Source organism: Rhinolophus sinicus, linkage group LG01, assembly GCF_036562045.2.
Source record: "Rhinolophus sinicus isolate RSC01 linkage group LG01, ASM3656204v1, whole genome shotgun sequence".
Lineage (NCBI taxonomy): Eukaryota > Metazoa > Chordata > Mammalia > Chiroptera > Rhinolophidae > Rhinolophus > Rhinolophus sinicus.
In genome coordinates this window covers 47,750,070-47,774,153 of record NC_133751.1, presented here as the reverse complement: position 1 = coordinate 47,774,153, position 24,084 = coordinate 47,750,070, and the positions used below count along the sequence as shown (strand labels likewise).

General features: G+C 38.3%; 1 protein-coding gene across 6 annotated transcripts in view; it reads right to left on the bottom strand.

The window, feature by feature from the left end:
* Nucleotides 1–24,084, bottom strand: part of YEATS2 (YEATS domain containing 2) — a 79,063-nt gene that overhangs the window by 8,625 nt on the left and 46,354 nt on the right. For all 6 annotated transcript variants that reach the window (XM_074328635.1, XM_074328667.1, XM_019735813.2 and 3 more), the window contains 10 exons: nt 18,360–18,618; nt 16,213–16,374; nt 14,594–14,802; nt 13,688–13,846; nt 12,518–12,694; nt 10,935–11,118; nt 6,627–6,755; nt 6,009–6,107; nt 1,879–1,981; nt 893–966 (listed from right to left, as the gene is read on the bottom strand). In XM_074328635.1, coding sequence (XP_074184736.1) covers nt 893–966; nt 1,879–1,981; nt 6,009–6,107; nt 6,627–6,755; nt 10,935–11,118; nt 12,518–12,694; nt 13,688–13,846; nt 14,594–14,802; nt 16,213–16,374; nt 18,360–18,618 — 1,555 coding nt within the window. The remainder of the gene's footprint in view (nt 1–892; nt 967–1,878; nt 1,982–6,008; nt 6,108–6,626; nt 6,756–10,934; nt 11,119–12,517; nt 12,695–13,687; nt 13,847–14,593; nt 14,803–16,212; nt 16,375–18,359; nt 18,619–24,084) is intronic.

The window sequence follows — 24,084 nt, the reverse complement described above, 5'->3', positions numbered from 1 at the left end:
TTGACCGACAGCACATACCTAAGGACTGTCAATTCTGTCAGCACAACTGGGGCTGAGAAGCCCATTATTCAGGCTAGCTAACAATGGGCACTGACAGAGCAGACTTCACTGCTGGAGGCCGTGATCATTGTGCATTTGTGCCAAGAGTGACAGTGAATGGGAGAGGAAAGAATAGCTTTGGAGTCAGAGAGAGCTGGGCTGTATCTGCCTCAGCACCCACAGCTAGTGAGCGTGAGCGAGTTACTCATTCTTGCTTATCCTTGATTTTCTCATCTATTAAACAGAGATGACATCACCTATCCCACAAGAGACTGGGATTAAATAAGACAGTAAATGTAACAGGGCTGCACAGAGTCTGGCCCATTGTAGGCAAATGTTCATTTCTTTCCTTATTAATAAACATTAAAAACTAATGCAGTTTGCGGGGCCACTGGATAGCTCAGTTGGTTAGAACGCGAGCTCTTAACAAAGGGTTGCCAGTTCAATTCCCACATGGGATGGTGGGCTGAGCCCCTTGCAACTAAAGATTGAAAATGGTGACTGGACTTGGAGCTGATGGGCCCTGGAGAAACACACTGTTCCCCAATATTCCCCAATAAAAAAACAAAAACAAAAACAAAACAAAAAAAAAATGCAGTTTTATATACAAAATAAATGTAAAAAATTCCTTCTACAGATCAAACACAGTGAAGACAGTAAGACTAACTGGTTGATCAAGATATTTTGAATTCTAAAACCCTGAAAATGAGCAACAGCTATAGCAAAAACCTCCTAAGATAACTACCACAGCAGTTTCAATTTACATACAAGTGATCCAAGTGGACTCAACATCCCAAGTATTCACCTCTTTAAAAAAAACAACGCATCCATATATTTAGTAAAATTGTCTTACTTTTTGCAGTGATTAATGGGATCTTCTTTACTACTGCTGTTAAGAGTTGCTGGATGGTCTCTAAATGGTCTATTCTGAGAAGGATAAAAGAAAATCAAGGTTGTAAATATACACAGCAATTTCTGGCCATATATACACATGAATTTATGTTCATATTCCCCTTTTCTGAGGGAATTAAAACTTAAACCGATTGTATTGGCAGATCTTTCCTTTCATAGATAGCCTTCTTTATAACCGAAGGTCATTCTATGCTTAAAAAGAAAACATCAAGACTAAATAAACAGAGAGACCCCAGGAATAGCAACTGATGCAAGTATCACATTTTATCTATTTTTGTAAATAGCAACTAATCTCTTCTCGGTGTGACTGCCACTGTATGATAAAATTCCATCATACAAATACCTATCTTAGGGTTGGTTATTACAGCTCATGCTGTCACCTAGCATGTGAAAGTGGCTATTTTTCTATTGTTGCCAACAATCTGAGATACTTCAAAATATGTGGTCAGAGTTGGGTTCCCAACTTGGAAACTGGGAAATCTCATGAAGTATTTCCAGAAGAAGTAATGAGTGCATATGGCCCATGAAAAGAGAGCTGTTTAAAATTAGGTAGGTATGTGGATACTTGGACACAAAACGTGTACACACCTGAGTAATTACATCATAAGGAATCTCATACTCGAGGATTCAGCAAAAAAAGGCACATGCTGGCAAACTCAACTGGAGGGAGATCTGTAATTCCGCCTGAGGCTTCTGAGGCGACAAATCAAGTGCCACCTCTAGGTCACATCATTGTGTAACTTAGACCCTTGAGCTGTGTGTCAGGTGGTAATACTCGTTCACTGCACACAGAAGGTATCCACCCGTCAGGGACTTATCTCCACACACACACACGACTCTACATATACTGTCACAGGCATGGTTTTTAGAAACGTATCATAAAAATATCCAAAGCACAACTCCCTTAGAAAAGACTGAAATAATTACTTAATGACATAGTTTCCAAGCTCAGAACTCTCTTCTGTTTTCACTGCTGTCTGACTCTCCTGAGAGAGGCAGCTTGGCCCAGGAGTTTCTGGTTCAGTCTTCACTACAAGGGAAGAGTAACAAAAAGAGAGCTGTTAGGTTCAATGATGAAAGCACATGTGCAGGCAGCAACAAAAGCCCTTCCATTGAAACTCAGTGAGGAAACTACCACACCAGCTGTTGTAGGGACACAGCCCGGGGACTGAGATGGCGCCTCTCAGCACAGGGTCAGCAGACAAGGGAAGAACTGTTAGTGTGGGTCTCATGGGGAGCAACGTCAGGCTCGTGACAAGGCAGGACACTGAAATGGCTCTGTAGACATTTCTTAAAGGGCCAACAGCATTGCTATGTAAGGTCCTCCCCTCCCTCCCATACACACACTTGAACAATGTCACATTGAAACACAACACGGGCCTGTTCTAAGCTCTACTATCCTTTTGGATATCATCTCTTCCGCTGAGTTTATCAACTTTCAGCATTATTTCAGTGTCTGACATATAAGCCAGAAAGCACAAATCAGATCTAGATCCTCTGTGCTAGGAAATATCCAAGATAATAACACCAGGCTTTTAATATTACTAAATCTGTTACTGATAGAACACAGGCGCATGTGTCTTCCTTTACTTCTATAGTCTTCTTTGATCAACAAGCCAGGACCACACACTAGCTTCTGTATCAGCTTCCCTGCCCTCAATCTCTTTTCCTTACAATCTACCTTGTACATCAGCACCAGAAAAATTTTCCTAAAAGTCATTTCCCTTTTCAATATCTTTCGTTAGTTTCCTATAACGGATCTACAAATGAGATCTACACCTTTCCCCCCCTTTTTTATTGATGCATAACTAGCAGAAAGTGCACAAAAATTAAGTGCACAGGTCGATAAACTTCACCTATCTATACACCTACTACTCACAGATACAGTATTTCCAGCCTTCAACCAGGCTCCCTTATGCTTTTGGCAGGTCATCCCTACCAAAGATAACCACCCTTTGTCCACTCGGAATTTCATGTAACTGGACTCATACTGTACATACTTGTTTGTGTCGGCATCTTTTCAGCTCTGAAAAATAACAGTGGGATGGGCGTTCTTGTGTCTTTTGGTAGATGGATGCACACATTTCCTAGAAGTGTATTTGCTGGAACATAGGGCAGATGTATGTCTAATTTTATTAGAAACTGTCAGACTGCTTTCCAAAGTGATTATATCAATTTATAGTCCCACCAACAGTGTGTGCGAGTTCGAGCTGTTTCACATCCTTGCCAACACTTGGCGTTGCTCATCCTTTTAATGTTTGTGACAGAATGGTGTCTCACAATGATTTCAATTTGCATTTCCTTGATGACAAACGAGACTGAACAACTTTTCATATCACATTTTTTGATCTTTAAAAAAACTAGTGTCCATCTTTTTCATATTGATTTTTAGGAGGTGTGTGTATACTCTGTATGTGATGCCTTTGTTAGACGTATCTATTGCAAATATCCTCGAGTCTGTGGCTTGACTTTCACTCTTAATTTTGTCCCTCTGATGAAGTGAGGTTCCCATGGTTAATAAAGTCCAATTTATCAATTTTTTATTTTATGGCTAACTGTGTGTGTTCTCTGCTCAAGGTCAGGAAGTTATTTTCATATTCTCTTCTAGAAGCTTTTACTATTTTACCTTTCACATTTAGGTCTATGATCCAACTCAAATTAATTTTTCTTTATGGTGTAAGGTAGGAGCCAAAGTTCACTGTTTTCCCAAATGGATTAAGTAAGCACTACTTATTGAAAAGAAATTGGTCATAAATCAGGTGACCATATATATGTATAAGTCTATTTCTGGGCTTTCTTTTCTGTCCCATTAGTCTGTCTATTCTTGAACCAATACCACACTGTCTCAATTACTGCAGTTTTATAGTATATATATCTGGTCATCTAAATCCCCTAGCTTTTTGTTCTTTAAGATTGTCTCAGCTATTCTAGGTCTTTGTTTACTTATACATTTTAGATTTAGCTTGTCAATTTCTCCGTACACACAGAAACAGCACTGTAGAGATTCTGATTGTGCTGTATTGAATTTATATGTCATTTTTGGTTGGAGAATTGTTAACATCAGGTCTTTCAATAAAAATGATGTATTATATTTATAATAAATTACCCATAATTTATTATATTTATAATGGTATGTCCTTCCATTTATTTAGATTTTTTAAATTTCTCTCAGAAATGTTTAGCAGGTTGTTAGCATTTAATATCTATATAGAAAGTAAAATTATTTTTATATGTATACTAACTTTGAGTAACCTTGCGAATTTCACTGTTTGCAATACATATTCTCCCAACCCCTAGTGATTCCAAGACTTCAATAAACAGAAGGAGTCCTCAGAAAAAGTTCCGATACTCCAGCGCTACAGGTGCGAGTATACTCACTCTAATCTAGCACTCAAATAATTACAGAATTATATCATCATCACTTGTAGGTTGAGACAGCTATTCTATTAGAAAAATGAAACATATACTCTCAAAGACTTGTACATAATAGCCCCAGACTGGAGACAACTCTAATGTCCACCAACAAGAGAAAGGATACATTATGGTACGTTCCTACAATGTGGAATACTGCTCAGTATCATGGCTGAATCTCAGAACATTATGGTGAATAAATGAAACCAGATACAAAAGAATACATGTCCTTCCATTCATATAAACTTAAAAAACAGACAACTAATCTATTGTACTAGGAATCAGAACAGTGGTTGCCCGTAGGGGGTGGGAATTGACTGGAAGGGACATAAGGTGACAGAAATTTCTATATCTTAAATGGGATGTTGGTTACATGGGTTTATACACTTGTCCAAACTCATCAAATGGTATTTCACTACATAAAATTTTACCTCAATTAAAATCAAAACAGAGATGTTCTGGCCTCAGTCCAAAATTGAATCAGAATCTACGTAAGGAAGGCCTATCATATATATACCTACTACTGAGGAGAAATGCTGGTCCAGCGTTTTCATCCTCGGCTATCTTGATCAGGGGTTGGCAAACCTTTCCTATGAAGGACTAATCAGTAAATAATGTAGGCTTTGAGTCATTCCAACTACTACTTAAGTAGTTCCAACTCTGAGGTTGCAACACATCCACAGATAATATGTAAATGAATGTGCATGGCTGTATGTCCATAAAGCTTTATTTAAAAAACAGGCAACAGACTAGCTGGCCAACGCCTGCTTTAGATGGTCATGTTGTAAGTTACAAGTCTACCTCGTCTCAAGACTGTCATGCAGAATCATGGCACGCCTGAAAAGCAGACATATTTCAAATTCCAACTGCACTGTTTCCCAGCTTTCTATACTTGAGAAGTGTACATTTAGTATCGCCAGACTTCAGTTTTCTCATTTGCAAAATGGGCATAATAGCTATTCTGAAGTACTGTGATAATCAGTGACATATATAAAACAGCTAGCACGTGCCTGGTACATTTTCGGCTACACAAGGCAGCTATCACCACTATTACAGATGTTACCGATGTCAAAATGTGCTGCTCTAATTAATCTACTCAATAGTCACTGCACTAACTTAATCTACTCAACAGTCAGAAATGTCCTCACTACCAGCTTGCCCAAGTCTGGCCCTATCTAAAGCTCCTTTACCATGTCTGCATACCCCAGATGAGTCCCTTTAATTGATCTACTTCCCAAACAAGAGTGGAATATCTGTCCCCTTAACCTGCCATACCCCTGACTGCTCCACAGCTGAAAATGCTTTACTCTTTGAAAGTCCAGGTTAGTCCATGTCCCATACAAAGTCCTCTCCCCACCAACCCTGATCAGATATCCAAGATTGAAATATTTCAGCATTCACTTTCCAGAACATTTATCCTGCATTTATCAATCACTGCTTACTCTCTTCAACCTGGTTATAAGTTCTTGGAGGACAGAAATGATGCTTTACATATCTGTATGTTTTTCTCAATGTCAAGTCTGCTACATAAACCGTACATACTTCTGAGGTGACTGATTCACAGATGCAGAAAATTCAAAGGACTCAGATTACAGCAATGTCTCGCATAAAACTTGTGGGCAAATACACTGTGCAAAACTACATACCTTTTGTAACAGTTGCTGGAGCGGAGCTGGGGACAACTGGTGCTGGGGCAGCTACAGGCAGAACTGTAGGTGATTTGCTGGCAGAAAATGACTGAACCACTAACAGGCAAAAAAGGAGAGGAGGATATAATATAGAAATTATTTAAATGAGGATGGTCTAACTCCCAGGTGATAGCCCCATTTTAAACTAACAGCACAAAAACAATCTCAGTACAACAGAAATGGTAGGGTCCTTTTTTAATACAGTGATTTTGACAAGGTGGGTTGTTTACTATTAGTACAGGGTAACTGAGCCATTATTTTCAACTGTGGAAACGGGGGCTTGTCATTAAACTAAGAAAATAAAAATCCAATTAACCTGAACTCTCATAAATACCCAAAATATTCCCCCTCTACTTAGCTTTAGAAATGGGCAGCTATTAAAAGCCAATGGATCATTTGGGTTTTACTTTCAGTCCTCGAGTTGGTGCTCTAGAGTTCAGGGAACCAAGGAATAGTGCGACAGCTAATGGGCAAGCTGTACATGGGCGGAGCAGAACCAACTGACAGAATATGGACTTTCCCCCAAGACAGACCTAAAGACAAGCACATATAATAGGCCCACAGTGAAGGACTTACCTTTATTCACAGGCATCAGTATAGTCTGCACACCTCCAGATGTATTTACACTGAGTGGTTTGAGCTGGCTGGGGATGGTCAGGACAGCCTGCTGGGCACTGGATTGACTGGAGTGAATCTTTAACAGTCCTAATATAAGGGGGAGATAAGGCCAAGCGGAAGATCAGATGCTTCCTTAAAGTTCCTGCTCTCTTTAGCATTCTTATTTTCTCATGCGAGGACCTTCTTAGGACATTTACCCTTTTAATAAACAAAGAGCTGGAAGCATGAGGCAATGGTTGTGGGCCAGGTCACAATGAAACAATGCTATGACAATAATGATTTATTTTTACCTCGCAATCACAAATATAGAAATTTTTGGAAAAGCAGAACTAATAGAAGAGGGAGAGATTCACCCAGAGCCTATTGCAGAGACAACCAGTATTGAACACTTTGAGACAGTTCTTTTCCATGTTTGTTTTCCACAACAATTTGTTTTGTGTATAGCTGTGATAGGTGTAAATGATATAAAATTCTGTATTTTGATTTGGATAATTGTCATTTTCCCATTTAAAAACCTTCTCTGGCTCCTGACTGCCTAGAGAATGTTTCCAAAATCAGTTGCAAAGCATTCAGAGTCCATTTTAATCTGGTCCCAATATATCTGCATCTCTTTCACACCATCCCTACATAGCTAATCTCTACTCATCATGCCTTATAATTTCCTATCTGTGCAGCCCCTATTTTTCAAACATCACATAGTTTCAATTTGTCATTTTAGAAAGGGTCATCCTCTCCCACTTTCCTTTAAAGGTCATTTCCATATTCCCATTTCAATTACGGAACTATTCTAGGCAGTCAGAGGGTCAGTAAAAAAATGACCAAGGCCTTTTACTGTGAGAGAGCTCACAAGACACAACGCAAACACATTATAACATTTACTTAAAAACAGCATCAGTGGCTAAAGATACTTGAAGGCACTGGAAAGCAGTTGGTTTAAGGAAAGGAATCATCTTAAATACTTTCTAGAACAAAACCTTAACTAAATAAGAAAATCTTTCTTTGGAAAAGATGAGTGTTAAATCAGTTAAGTTACAAATATTTACGGAGATGTGCCCCCAGAGAGTATATACAATGACCTGGTGTTCTCATATCTTTAAAATTCTGATTTTTATTAAAATATTACATGCGTGTCAGCTGACAAGTAAAAAGCGCTAACGGGCTTAAAACTAAAACCCACCATCCTTTGTTCTACCTCTCTAGCCTCATCTAGTTCCCCAGCAGCATCCACTTTTAATCCTTTTGGTCCTTTGGTTCTTTTAATATTTATCTCAGTAGTTTTAAAAGAATGTGTATACTGTAGGCCTTGATTCATAATGATGTAACATTTTGATGCTATAGACTGACTTACTATTAGGGTAGATAAGCATTTTAAGGCACTTACACCCTTTCTTTCTTAATGCCCCAGTATTGTTCTCTATTGATTCAAAGAATACCATAATACTATGATCCCATTTTATCTCCTGGGCTTAATTTCCTACTGTTTCATTTGCTTAGCTCTCTTTCAACAGCTTACTAGTCATCCCACCTCCTTCAAGAATGCTATAAATTACCCCTTAATGCAATTCTCCACATAATCAAATCTCCTAAATAATTCACAGTTCTCATTTTTAGCAGAGAGAGCCTTCCTGGAACTCTCTGATCTGCTCCAATTTGGACTGTTGCTTTCTAGGCCGGTGGCAAAGCTCTCATCCTGGGGACATCCTTCACTGTTACCCGGGAAGTCCCTTTTGCCTTCCTTCTACGTTGGATCCTTTTATCTTCCTCTTTCTTGGTTGACACCTCTTCACTCTGATAAAACATATTTTAGTAACGTCGTGAGACAGGGTGCATAGGAAATACATTTGAAACTTTGCCCGTCAGAAAATATTTCTCCTCTCACATTCAGTACTGGCTGACTACAGAATTCTAAACTGAAAGTAATTTTCCCCTAATTTTGAAAAGCAGTATTCTAGCTTCCAGCATTTTTACTGGTAAGTCCAATGATAATGTAATTTCTGAACTTTTTTCTCTGACAGCTTTTAAGATCTTCTCTTTGCCCCTGGTGTTCTGATTTCATTGTGCCTCCATGTGAACCATCTTTTATTCACTGTGTTGGACACTGTGCCTTTTGAACCTGGAGGTTCGTGCCCTTCAATTCTGGGATAAATTGTTTCATTTCTTTGATCATTTATTTCCTTCCCACTATTTTCTGTTTTATTTTTGGAACTCCTTTTAGTCTGATGTTGCCGAGCTCCCTGAGACGTCACTGAATTTTCTTTCTCAGTGTCTACTTCTTGGTCCGTTCCCTGCTTCTACTTTGAGCCCCATAGTTTAGTCTAAAGGCTGCAGCCAGCGATCCTGTTAAAAGGCAACGCAGATCATGTTACTCCCTAGCTTAAAGCCCTCCAGTGGCTTCCCCTGGAGTAAAAGTCAAGTTCTTACAATGACCCACAAAGGCGCTATGTGATTTGGCCCCCATCACTCTGATTTCATCTCCTGGCACTCTTTCCCTTGCTCACTCTGCTCCAGTCACAATGGTGACTGACCTTGTTCACAATAGTCTATAAAGCACACTCACAATTTAATTTAAAAATTCATGGTCAATACGAAATAGTTGGATTCTAAATACGATACGGAAAGTTTCATCAGCAGCATCTAATGAAATAAGAACTTAAAGCAGGGAGACTTCATTTATTACATATTAAAAACGTAATCAGAAAAGGGGAGGCATTCATTTCTTACAACAGTAATTCCTTCTATTTCTACTCCAGTCCTCACACAGTGCTTCCAAACATTCAGTCAGTAGAGGAAGCACTCCCTGTGCTAGAACTCGATCAGTTTTCACTGGGAGGTGGAAGTCATGGGAAAAATATACTGGTCTTAACCTTTTGGTCTCTACCCCCAAACAAACAAAACATAGGGGCTTGGTTTAGAGTCATGTATGGAATGTTACAACAATAAAGAACAACAATATCCACAATCTTTTATCTAAAGGTACTAAGGTATGTGTGTGTATTCATTCATATGTATGTTTTTGTGGGGATATATATATATATATATATATATATATATATATATATATATACACATAGATAGATAAGTAGATTATATGTTATATATATCAGTGATATTCAGTTTGTTTATCAGTGCCAGTTGGCACACTGTTATCAATCTGACAATCTATTACATTAATACAGAAATTAAGAGTGTTCAGAAACTTTTGTGAGAGTTTGGCATTGCTGTGACATTGTTATTAAATTTTACATAAGTATCTGTACTGGATTAGAAAAACAAAACTGATCTCTCAAGTTTGAGAAACAATGTTGTGTATCAGCCCATGGCATCTGGGACAGCATGGTGTAATCAAACACATTAATATTTCTGTGACAAAACACGAATGTTCTTATCAAGTAGCATAAATAGTTTGTTAACAGAGGTCAGATTTCACCCTAAAATCAGTTCTGAAAAAAAAAACAACTTTGGTTTTCAAACAACTTTTTGGAAGTTAGAATTGCAGATAAGGGAATATGGACTAACAACAACGATAACAGTGAAAATAATAATAGAAGCAATTATTTATATAATGGCTACTGCATGTCAGACATGCATTTACACAGTAACTCATTTAATCCTCTCAACTTTAAGAGGTAGGTATTATTATCAGCCTCATTTTACAGCCAAGGAAACTGAAACAAGTTATTTTAACTAAGGAAATCTAGCTCTAGGATTTGTGCTGTATGTTACCCAACAAAGTAAAAGGTACACTTTTCTGGGGCCCTTTAGTGTGGGCACAAAGATATCGTGCATCTTACTAGACCTCAAGCACGTCACTCAAACACTACCCAACATAATAACTAATGTTAAAAATCGTGACTTGGAGTCACCAAAGCTAATTTATACTTCATATGCTTCGTTTGTGAAAGCAAAGACATATGTGACATTTTATAATGAATTCCATTTAAAACTAATAAAAAAACCAAAAACCTGATAATTTAAGGTCTTGACAAAATAACATTAAGAAAGCAGCTAAAATATCCAATAGGTTTCCAGATGGCTACGGTTTCATTATATCACTAAAAAATTATTATTCAATCTACAAAACCATCTCAGACTTAAAAATTTATAGATTTTTAAATAAGAATAATTTATTTAAAAAGCAGCTACCTGGAAAATGTTGCTGACTTAATTATTTTTAACAACTTATTACAAAATATTGTTTAAGACCTTCCAAAAATATTCTAGCCTGAAGAAGAGAGAGAGAAATAACATTACTATGATACAGCTGACCTGACACTGTGGCTTTTCCGGAGATGGGGTTTGTTGTAGACACCAGGGACGTGGCACTGATGACGGAGGGAGCAGCAGCCTTGCAGGTTCCCACGGTGGTCTGGCTCACACACACTTGTTGCTGCCCAGAAGTTTTCATTACAGAACCTACAGTAGATGATGAACTGGGAGCTGTTCCTTCTGACTGCTCAGCCACAGGGCCAGATATAACAGAAATGAAAAAGAAAGCAGTGTAACTTACTTAGAACGGTGACTGCCATGTAGCACACTCAATAATATTACCTACTAGCTATTATTACCTACCTTTGAAATGTCATGCCATTTAAAAAGATTTCTTCTCTAGTTCAGTGGCTCCTACACTTTTAGATTTCATGGACCAAAAAAATTTTAGAATGAGGATATATCACAGGGTTACCACATTAAAAAAAAAAAAATTCACCACCTATTATATTACTTTACAAAACGATGTTTCAACACCAAAAAAGGAGGATGGATATAATCTCATTGTAAAACTGGAATAAAATGAGCTTTACTAAAAACTCACTATAATGTTTTAAGTTTAGTCACAATCATTCAACAAACATCCACTACATGGCCCAGAGACAAAAGCCCTCAGGGAGAGGGTTACCAAATTGTGATGATGTTGTAGCAGGCAGAGGTACAAGGTATTACCACAAACGAGAGGAAAGTGACTACTCTTCTAGGGGTGAGGAGGGGAGAGGATTGGGAAAAGCTTCAGGTAAAAGCATGTTGTAGCATGTATCAAAGGATGAAGTCCTTTTCAAAAGGAAAAGGACTTCATTCCTTTTTACAGCTGAATGATAGTCAATTTTATGGCTATACAACATTGTTTATCCAAATCAATAATAAAAAGACAATAAATAACCCAACTAAGTAATGGGCAAAGGATCTGAATAGATATTTCTCCAAAGATTTATAAATGGCAAAAAAACCCACATGAAAATATCACAAACTATCAAGGAAATACAAATCAAAACTACAATGAGATATGACTTCACACCCACTAGGATGGCAATAATAATAATAAAAAAAGACAAGAACAAATGTCAGCAAAGATGTAGAAAAGCTGGAACCCTCATCTGTTGCTGGTTGGAATCTAAAATGGTACAGCCCTTTAGGAAAACAATTTGGCAGTTCATCAAAACGTTAAACATAGTTACTATATGACCCAGTAATTCCTTTCCTAGATACATAGCCAAGAGAAATGAAAACATATGATTATACAAAAACTTGTATATAAATGTTCATAGCAGCATCATTCAATATAGTCAAAAGGTGGAAATAGCCCAAATGTCCATTGACTGCTACTGGGTACAGAGTTTCATTCTGGAGTGGTAAAAAAAATGTTCTAGAGTTAGATAGTGGTAATGGTTGCACAACCTTGAGAATATAAAAAAACACTGAATTGTACACTTTAAAATGGTGAATTTTAGGGTATCTGAATTACATTTAAATTTTTAAAAAAGAGCAATATGGCGCACTGGTGAGCCTGTTTAATATCTTCCTTGTTTTTACTATTTTTTTGTTTCATTATGATTTTCTACTATCATGCGAATTCTCACCTGTTGTGCAGGACCATTTGCTGAGAGGGCCACAGCTGGGGAAGTGGCAGTTGTGATAACCCCTCCGGCTACTCTCAGCATCGTGGTTCCAGGCTTTGAGAGTTGTGAGGTGGCTGGCACAGACTTCAATGTGCCATCAGATATTTTCATTAGAGACGCCTGTCCCCCAGGCGCGGCCTGCACAAACAAAATGGGTTGAAGTAATAACGTTACCCGGGTTAGTAGGCACAACTTATTCCTTACTTATATATGCCCCGTATCCAAGAAAGTCTTGCTAATCAAAACTATATGAAGTGTTTATACACCTTTCCAACAAAGTCTCAAGTTTATGGCTTTTTACCTACAAATGTTCCTTTACCCCCTAATGTAGAATAAATGAATGCAACCGTAAGTCACTACTTGGCAGCAGTATCTTCAAATATACCAGGCCATTTGTTATCAAAATAATTGAGTCCAAAGTCCTCTTAAATGTATGTATGACAAAAATCCAATATCCATTCCATGCTTTGAGAACTGTTTACCTATATACAGTCATAAAAACATGCAGTTTTAAACAAATGGTGTCATACTATCTACACCCTTCCGTACTTTGCTTGTTTCATTTGGTAAGATTTTGAGATCTAGTTATAGATTCTCGTACAGACGATTATAATATTCCCTCACCCAGTTAAAATTCTGTCATATTCTTTGGCTTATACTAAAGAATGCTATAGAAACACACACAAACCTCCTAGAGCATCACTTACCGTACGGCTAGTGTGGCTGAAAACACCTATTACACTATTCAGAATCTCCTATATGAAGTCCCTTCGGAGAAACTTTAGAATGAAATAGCAAGAAAATCTTTGTTTCTTTTAAGGAAATACTATGTACTTACTTTTTATCCTCTCACAAATAGTGTGAACTTTATAACTGATCATGCTGTTCATTTTGCTTTGGCAAATGTTATTAGCTATATAGGACCTTACTATTTGCATACCTAAATAACTCTCTGGCCTTGCCTTCTCATTGTCCTTATATTTCCCAAATCTCCACATTTCAGACTTATATTTCTACACCATTTTATTGTTAATTTTCTTATGCAACCTTAATTTCTTTGTGGAAAGAAGTAAATTGTAAATATGTAAATAAATGCCACAATCACCATGTATTTGGCGTGTGTGTATTTACCTGGGTAAACAAAGTTGTTTTTTGTCCAGAGATGACTTTTAATGTTTGCTGTCCTTGTGTAGAAGATGTGCTGACTCCCAGCGTTCCTTGGACCACTGACCCAGTAGTCAGCTGTTTTCCAGATGTCTGGGGTGATGGCTGGCCAACTAAAAATGTACCCTAAGTCAGAAAATACAAAAGTTTAATCAATAATTTGTTAAATTCAAGTAACTTGCTTTGATCCTTTAATCACAAGGTCCCATGTTACAAGTTACAATGCTTCCCTTCAATTCTGCAACTTAGTCAAAATAACTGAAAAGAACAGTTCCACGCTCAGTGTCGCTACCAACAGTAATCCCTACTTCTCAAACTATGCACAGTAGTTACAGTGCAGGCTATTGGAAAGTCAAGTTTTGCGATCTAGTCCTCAATGCTGGACTTAACTATTCATCCTTCTCAATAAGGACGTCTGGAACCAAAACTCCATTACTTTCCTTAGAGGAAAGCTAAGACTTAGCAAAAGGGGAAGGAAGGTGGAAACCTGTTCCTAATCTTGAATCCAACCTAACTCCAAATACCATAACCTGATACCATCTCTTTGGTTACTCCCTTCTAAGAGAAAATTTTCAACTGCATATTAACACTGTTTAGTACCTCATGGGTAGGGAGGCATTAGCAAAGAGTTGGGCTAAATCCAAACCCTACCACTGGCTTAGCAGAGAGGCCTTGGATGAGTTATTTAAGTCTTTCTGCATCTCTATTTCCTCCTCTTTCAAAACAAAACAAGCTCAAAATAACAGATTTATAACTGGGCTAAAATGTTGGTACTGACCCCTGACCCCCGAGCTGTCATGTGAAGGTACTACAGTTAAAGGCAGTTATTAAATGACTAAATGATTTAAACGCTACCAGTCACAATGGCCAGACCTGAGGCGTCTGCTTGAGGATGTAGGATGTGTAAGTCAGGTGCTGGGATATCCCTCCAGGACCTGCGGGGCTCTGGGTCCCTCCTGTGGCTCCTCCTCCTGCACTGCTGCCACCTCCACTGCCACCGCCTCCGCCTGCTGCACCGCCACCGCCACCACCACCACCACTACCACCACCACCACTTCCGGCAGCTGAGCCAGACTGCAGGTCTGCAAATAAAATGAATGACGGCAACATCATAAAAAGTATCAAGAAGAGGCTTAACGGAAAAACAGGTGAGCCCAGAGATGTCTCCTTTACACCACCGCTCCTTCCCTTTCCTATTTTCCTCCTCCTTTCTGTGATATAAGTGAGGATTTCCTAGAGTTGAACACTGACATCTACTTATTTTCAACTGAATGACTGCGACTACTTCAGCTTTGAGTACTGTAAGAACTTATCGTTGACAACTGTTCTGATTTAGTTGTGGGAGATCAAGAGTCTGAAACTGACATTTTCTAACAAGTGTTGGCTTGATTTAATCGACACTTGAATGTGTTCAGAGAAGTGCTTCCAACCTTTTTGGCATCTGATTCAATTTCAGTGAAACTGCTGGAATTTTATGTAATTTTATAGTACTCTCTTTTTGGTCTACTCCACCTTGGAAAAAATTAACTTTCCTCTTATTTATGATTCCAAGGCCCCATTCTTTTTTGCTTTTCAAATTCTACTCTAAAGCCTTTGGACCCTTTTTACTCCCTTTTTGGTGACATAATGTATATTAACTAAAATCCAAGTAGTTCTCTGATGAATTTTGGAATACTTACACTGTCCTTTTCTTATATAGCTAACTTTTTTATATGCCATTGCTTAGGTATAAAGAAAACACCGGGGTGAGAGACTGGAAATCACCCATTAGCATCAATAAAAATGGTGATTAACTTACATGCTACATTTTGGCAAGAGTGGCTAATTTCTAATGAACCTGACTGCTGTACCAACTGTACTTCTGATTCAGAGGGACATAATTCCTTTTACTCTTTTCTTTTCAACACTACCCAAATTGTTTTTTTCTATAAGTCAAAGTAAAAGTTTATGTAAGTCTAGATAAACCACCTACTTTCCTTAGGGCTTTAAGACTTATACACTAAGGCTGAGCCTGTATTTATTTCTCTTTCCATCTCCAAACCTAGCAAACATAAGCAGCACATCTTAGTAATGGGAAGCAGAGAAACTTGATTCCAATCCCCTTCAAAATAAAAATAGGTTCCAGCTATTGGAAGTAGACAGACCACCCCAGGTGTCACGAGTTTTCAGATACCACTGAAAGAACTCTTCTTAATTTACGGTTCACAGCTCTCTCCCCCCACAGCCTCAGTAGTCATACCTCTTCAGTGTAATTTGTCCCTGATCCCAACTCTGAGTAGGTAAACCCAAAATATCAGTGCCACCTGCTAAGACAATGACTATTTAAAGCTACTTCTAATTAAATCATGTGTATGTTTTAAGTGCATTTGGGCATTATACCTCCAAGCAGAGCTACGGAAATGCTTCCTGAAACAGGTAAGAAGTGCCCCTTGGGTGGATGAGACGAACATACCCAGAGACCCAAGAACCAAAGCATTTAATGATGGACTAACTAGCATTGTTGGTGGCTCTCAGGATGGCTCCTTGAGGGATCAGCAGCAGCTTTCCTTTTCCTGAAGGGTTTTTGCTGTTGGTTGTAAGGTAGAGTTTAGTGCCAGGGGGCAAATTTGCCAAGTTGGCCAAGTTAGTGGCTGGTAGCTGCAATGTTGCCATTACTAAGATGGTAAAAAAGAAAAAGAGGAGAAACAGTAAGATACAAGGGAACTGAAAGCAATGCTCTAAAATGAAAACAAAATAATAAAGTACTTATTAAAAAACACTAGCAAACAGTAAACTCTAAAGTTTGTTTACTAGAGGCACAATGCTTTAAAGGCTGATATTCTTAAGTAGCTTGCTAATTGAAAACTAATTTACATACAAGAAGAGCCTGCTATAAACTATAAGAAATTTATATTTGTTTTTAAATAGAGCGACCATATGCCTGATTTGCTCAGAACAGTTCCAGTTTACACCTAAGTCACACTGTAATTAACAGACACTCTTTTTACTTTGAAAATCGCTGTGGTTTAGACAATCAATGAAATAATCATCCTCCCTGTGAATGATACACATCGCCCCCTGGGTTTAAAGCCCCTTTAGTCAATTTCTAGTAATGAATGAATCTACTGATTTGACACAACACTTCTAGCCTCCCTCACTTTGTAAGACCTACAAAATGGTACAGTCAACAACTGGCACATATGCTATGAAACTATAGTGCATCTTTCTAAAGTCTCACCTATGTCAGAGAGCTTTCCTTTACCCCTGAGAATTTATTTATTGGTGCTTGTGGCTATAAAACCTCTAAACATGAGTCAAACTTGCTGCATCGTCTCTGAATTCAAAGGAAATGAAATGAAGACTACAGCACCACGAGTTACCACACAGGGAAAGGACTCCCACAGCCTCCTCCACCTTACACCACTGTGTGTGTCTGCCACCGCCAGAAGCGCCACCCTCTGCGGCGGCTACCTCACCTGACGTCCTGCCTGTCCACTGCACACCGTTCCTGATCTGAAGCAACCTCTTCCCTTCCTCCTTCCTGCCTACACTCTCACCACGCCCCCAGGAATTCCTGCCATGATCATTACACCCTCTAGAGCATTATCTCTTTTTGTGGTAATTAAACCTCTCAGTCCTCTGAAGATAAGACTTTCTCAGGAGCTCCCTTAGCCAGGGGCTGGTATTTTTTATTTTATTTTATTTTTTTATTTTACCTCAATCTACGAAAGGAGCCTTTTTGCTCCCTAGTTTGTCTTTCAGACCACTATCACCCCTCACTCCAGAAAAACAAAAACAAAAATCCCCCAGCTCCAATGAGGCTCTGGCTTGGCTATACAATCTTATCCTTCTCTTTTTGGCTTTTACTGAACTTCCACTTCCCCTCATTTGCTCAAGACTGACTCCTGACTCAAAGCCTTACTCTCTATGCCAAAGACTGCCATTCCCAGTGACAGACAGCCTTGTAGATGACTTATTTAATTCTCTGGCTTCTCAGCTCTCAGCTGCTGCTCTGCTAAACTCCAAAGATCGTTTCTTCCAATGCATCTCAAGCGCTCATTTTTACTGCCACCAATGAACGTTGTCATCAGCAGCAATCCGTCACCTCTGAAATCTTTGGTCTGGATACCTACTCTCCTCTATCCTTCCAAATCACCACAACAATTCTTTAGCCTCATCAAGACCTTCAAAAATTAGTAAATATTTAATTGTCTTAGGTATATTTTTTCATGCCTTCACAGAAACAACACGTCACAGCCCCAAACATATTCAAGGTGTTTAAACTTTTGTTTGGTAGAGAATTCATTAGTCAAGTATCTCAAAATTCTACTGGCAAATGACCATACCAAGTTTTAAGTATGAAATATAACCCAAAGTGGAGATGAGGACAAATGAAAATTATTCTTCGTATCTGAAAGCAGTAGCAAGAAATACCCTCTATTTTTATTATTTTGCTCACACACACACACACACACACCTTATACACACACAAACTACTTACAGACCTCCATGTAAAATTTACATGAAAAACATGAACGTGTTTTTATATACTTCTAATAGCAGCAACCTACTAGGTTTTCCTAGACAGAACCAAATAGCAAATAAAATCACGAGCAAAGAACATTTTGGGTGGGGAAGAGCCTCAGTTAGTCTCAGTTACCTGAACCCTGGGATCCACTCTTCTGAGGGCCAGCAGTAGTCACCTGAGCCTTGGTTAAGGCTTGCACTGGCTGAGCGACAATGGTTCCTCCACCTCCACTCACAATCGCTTTGGCAACTCCTTGGGTCACAACTTGCTTTGGACCAACGGCTTTGGCGACAGAAGAGCTGGCCTTGGCTACAAGGATTTGGCCACCACTGATTGCCACAGCCTGTTTCACTGTTGGAGGTAAAGTAGACCCAACCGGCACCCCAACAACCTGTTCAAAACAGAGGAAAGTCCAGCAGTGCTTCTTCTCGCAGTCCTTTCAAGAGCTTAGAGCAGAATAATCACTGTGTTCTGGCAAAGAACAAAGCGAAGCCCTAGATATAATACATGTCTAGCAGTCTAAACCGATCATCTAGGAATGCAACCTATGATAGATGTGAAAGGCAGCAATATTTCTCAGGTTTTAGACATTATTACAACAAAAGGTTAGTTTTATCTAAGCATGTGTAAAAAAATAATACATGTTTTTTAATAGAAAATACAGAAATTAAAAACAATTCTACTGTTTAGAAAGCATCTCTTATTATGTTTCATGTATTTACTTCCAATTCTTTTTAATGTTTACTTTAAAACACAGCTTAGGATCACACATATAGTTTTGTAATTTTTAAATTTTCGTCATATCACAAGCATTTTTCAATGTTATTATTTTTCAAAAACATTTTTAGATGACTAAATAATAATATACTAGAATAGATATATCATAACCTATGTAAACATTTCACGACTGTGTGGCTATTTAGGTAATTTTAGACTTCACATTTTTAAAAAATTGCAGTAAACATTCTTATATGTGAACTATAATCTCCACTTCTGTAACCTCTTCTATATTACTTCCATCTGAAACAATTATTTCTTCATCTCTAGAAGGCCTAACAATTCATGTCGTTTACTATATAGTACAACATGTGACACCTCTTCCAGCTGATTATTAGAAAAGTTATTTTTTTATATATACTTCTCATCTTTCCTTTCCTCAAAGGTAGATACTTGGTTAAAAAGAAAAAGTGTAAGCAAGAACGTTCAATTGAATTTTTTTTTAAAAAAGACCCCAGTACCCAGATTATGAAAGTCAGACATATCTGGTTCTGAAAATACTATAAGGTGAACTCTTTCAAGTAAGAAAATAGTACAAAGGAATAGAGATGTTAAATTAGAAGAAACAATTTAATTAATTGCAAGTGGGGCAGGGTTTCCCACTCCCAGTTCTTTATTTCATAAAAAGAACTTACCAGATACTAGAGGAAAAGACTTTTATAAGAACAGCAAAAGATCTATCTTCAAACAGCACAAAAAATAAGTAGGAAGTACTTTTTACCTATCAGATTGGAGGAAAAACATTTTAGATCTGCTAACACCAAGAACTGGCTAGAGGCTATGGAGAGCTCTTGTTCACGGCTTGTAGAAAACTGAATGTGGACAGCCACTCCAGAGAGGTTCTGGCATCTAATAAAATTTAAAAATTCAAACACCCCTTGGTTGCAATTTTATTTTTAGAATACAGTTGATCCTTGAACAACGTGGGGGTTTGGGGTGCCAACCCCCCCCGCACAGTTGAAAATCCAAGTATGACTTTTGACTCCCCCAAAACTTAACTACACCAGTTGTCCCTCAGTATCCATGGAGGATTGCAATTCTAGGAACCCCCGCGGATACTAAAATCCCTGAATGCTTTCGTCCCCTATAGAAAATGGCGTAGATCAATGCACACAGTCAGCCCTCCACAGCCATGGACTCTCAACCACAGATTGAAAATAGTACAGGTATAATACTTATTGAAAAATATCTGCGTATAAGTAGGCTCGCGTAGTTCAAACCCATGTTGTTCAAGGGTCAACTGTATCTTTTATGTAAATAAAAACATTACACACAAACATTATAAGTTATTTATGGTTATGTATTTACATAATAAAAGTATGGACGAAAAGCTACACATCCAAATTCACGGCAGTGTTGCTTTTGGGAAGAACAAAGTGGATTTCAACTTTATCAGTTGTATGTATTTGGAGGAAATATGATTTGAAGTAAACATGAACATGTTAATTCAGGGTGGAGCTTATGTGGGTATTGATTATATTATTCTCTGCATTTTACTGAAATTTTAGAATCTTTCTAAATTAAACAATAGGATTATTTAAGAGGTGGAACAAAATGATAAATCATATACAACTGATGAGTAGAATTTTTAAGTTAAATAATGACTAAATCATATATGGTTTCTTTTAAAAAATATGAATACAGTAAAATACACTTGCCATATATATGCTTGGATAATATGGCTGATGTAAAGAAAATGGTCACCTAATCAACTGTTATAAACCACCGTATAACACCGTGGAAAGAGTATAGGTTTTTATAAGCAGTCAGACCTGTTTCCCAGTTTTGTTCTACAAGTTAGTAGCTGGATAATAAGTTATTTAACCTCTTTGAGCTTTAGCTTTAGACACCTCATCTATAAAATATGGATAATAATATGTATCTCATAAGATTCCAAGGCATAAATGAAAATAAGTTCATAAAATGCCAAGTTAACACGATGTACGCAGTAAATGATAGCTGCTGCTTACCACGACACATTATTAAGTGAAGAATGGTGATGTATGAAGCTTTGTGGAGACTCAAAGGATAGACAGACCCAAAGGAGAAATATCTGTCACTGTCTTCAGCATTTGGCCAGGACACAGGACCTTGATCTTAAACCCTAGATTATTAGTCAAATGGAAATTAAAGTATATAAAATCTGGTATCTGCTTTAAAATATTCTAGGAAGAGAAATAACATTAGCAAAATGCTGATAATTGTTGAAACTGGGTAATGGTCACATAGGATTCATTATAATAGTCTCTCCACCTATGTAAGTTTAAGAAAAGAGGGAAGGGAAGAAGGAAGAAACAGAAGAATCAAAGAACCAGTTTTTTAAAAAGCCAGTTGACCTAGGATGGAGAAGAGAAATTCTCCCAGCTATCCTGGCTTGGTTAGAACAATCTCTTAGGATTACCCCACTCTCCTTATTCTGACTGTATGAGCCTCAATCTGGAGGCAATAGTGTGCGCTGCAGAGCTGAGGAGGCCATTCCCCCTAGCGATGTGGAGACACAAAAACTCTTGCTGATCAAGAACTTTTCTGCGCGTTTATGAAAAAAAGTTTCTTAATGTAGAAAAACATTTTTGGGTATGGAAGAAACTATCAGTTGAACACCAATATCCATTCTTTGCTTCTCTCTCATAGTAACAGAGCCTTCAATGTTCAGCTAGGGACACGGCCACATAGAATATTGACTATATTTCCCAGCCCCCACACATGTAGGCTTGGCCATCTGATTTCTGGCTAAAGGGATGTAACAGAAGTGATGAGTGTATGTCTCCCTCCGCCAGCCCCTTCCCCTTCTCTCGTCCTGCTGGCCAGAAACGTGAACATGGTGGAATGAGATGAAGTAGCTTATCTTAGCCCACAAGCTGAAAACCAAATTTTGAGACTAGCAGAGTAACAAGACAGGAGTCTAGATTCTTAACTGTGGAACCAACACACCAACACTGCTTACTGGTCTTTTATGTAGGAGAGAAAAAAATTTATTTAAATTAAGCCTCTGCGTTATAGGTAGTAGTTGAAATTTTTCCCTAAGACTCTTTACATTTCTTAAATATATCAAATTTAATAATCCATTGCATAAGCTAACTGACATGTAATCTATTTTTGTGTTCCTAAATAACAAAGAAAGCAAAGATCTCAAGGGAAAATACTGAACCTATTTTAATTTCTTTCCCCAAATTCCATGCATCTGACTTGCTTTTCTCTCCTTGTACCAACCTCTACCCTCACACACAATTGCTTCAAAATTTCCAGGATATGACACAATCTTTCCAAGAGCCAAATAAAATGTGGTGTCCCAAGCTGGCCACAGGAGGGCAGTTTTTATTAGCAAACTTACCCACTAGAAGCACACCACTCCCAAGATGAACACCCCATGCTTTGTTCTAAAAAGCTGAGGAGAAGGAGAAGTCTGGCATTCTGGGGAGCGAGGTGGGTGGGAGACATACGACTACACACAGCTGCCAGTGACACAGGGAAGGTCCTTAAGTGGAACACTATAACCCCAAATTCAGTTTTCTTTTTTTTTTTTTAACAATCCAACATTCTGGCCTAGAACCTGAACTCACTTTTCAACTCTTCTCCCATTCCACAACTCTATACTTCTAATTTCCTTCTAGTTTTACAAAGCAGACACCCTTTGTTCTGTATTGTTGTAAGTTATCACTTTGATTCACGCTTTGACTCAATGTTTCTATTTCTGCCCTTCTTTGGCCCTTTACAGACCTCTGCAAGTTAGAATTTACGTTAGTGACCTGAAGGTGGAGATTCGGTATGTGTGATTTTCTCTCCAAACACTGAGAGACACAGCCAATTACAACTTAGCACTCAATGATAGTAAGTGTTACCATGGTACTCACTATGTATACGCAGACCTTGTGCTCTGTCACGTAACATCAGCTACTATCATTTACTGGGCGCCTGTTCTGTGCCAGGCCCTTCATATACAATGATCTCTAATTCTACAACTCTGAAAGAGGATAGCATTCCTAGAAGTAAACCAGCCCAGGTGGCACAAGAAATGTGTGGCTGAGATCTGAGATTTGTAACAAGCTCTAGTCCAAAGCTCATGCTTTTTGTCCTATACACACGGCCTGCTTCCCACATGAACCCACTAATTCCTGTCCCTTTTCATGTCAAAAGCAGTCCCTCTCTCCACTTTCAGGAAAAAGATAAGCTGTGTTTCTATTGTGCCAAAGCTGTATGGAAGGTAACAGAGTACCATTTTCTTCACCCCGTTTTCCAGCATAGTTTCTAGAAGTGCACTTCAGCAATAACCAGGGACAATCTGTCCTTGGAGACAGCTCCTTATCTGTACAAAGCATGCACTCAATTTCCTGGATAAACACTGATGTTTTTTCTCACGTTCTACTGCTTCTTTATAATTCTTTTACATCCTTCTGTGGCTGTTTTTTCAGGTGCCCTTAAACTTTCTTCAGAGCATTCCAGCACAAATCCATCCACTTTCTCTTAGTCCTATAGTGCCATTAGGTAGGTGACAATGTGACAAGAAAGCCAATACAGTTGTTTGGCATTAATGGATGAGTGGATTTGCAAAATGCAAAGTGGCAAAAAGTGGAAACTAACTTATCTAGAGCTTCTGAGCATACATGGCAACGCTACGTTGATTTAAAAACCTAAATACCCTGTTTCCCTGAAAATAAGACCTAGCCAGACAATCAGCTCTAATGCATCTTTTGGAGCAAAAATTAATATAAGACCCGGTATTATGTTATATCATATTATACCTGGTCTTAAAATAAGACCAGGTCTTATATTAATTTTTGCTCCAAAAGATGCATTAGAGCTGATTGTCTAGCTAGGTCTTATTTTCGGGGAAACACGGTAAGTAACACCATGTATCTCCAGTTGAAGCAAAATAGATTGTGAAGAACATATAGGATGTGTCTGAGTAGGAGGCTCAGATGATAGTAGCACCTTCACTAAAGGACACTGACAAAATGCCTGGCCCTGAGGCCAACACAACTGAGGGAGCCCTGGGAAGCTGCCTTAGCAATTCTGGCTACGGAGGCCACGATGTCTGATTTGATGTTATAGCTCTGCAGTTCCCACACTTGCCTAATCACAT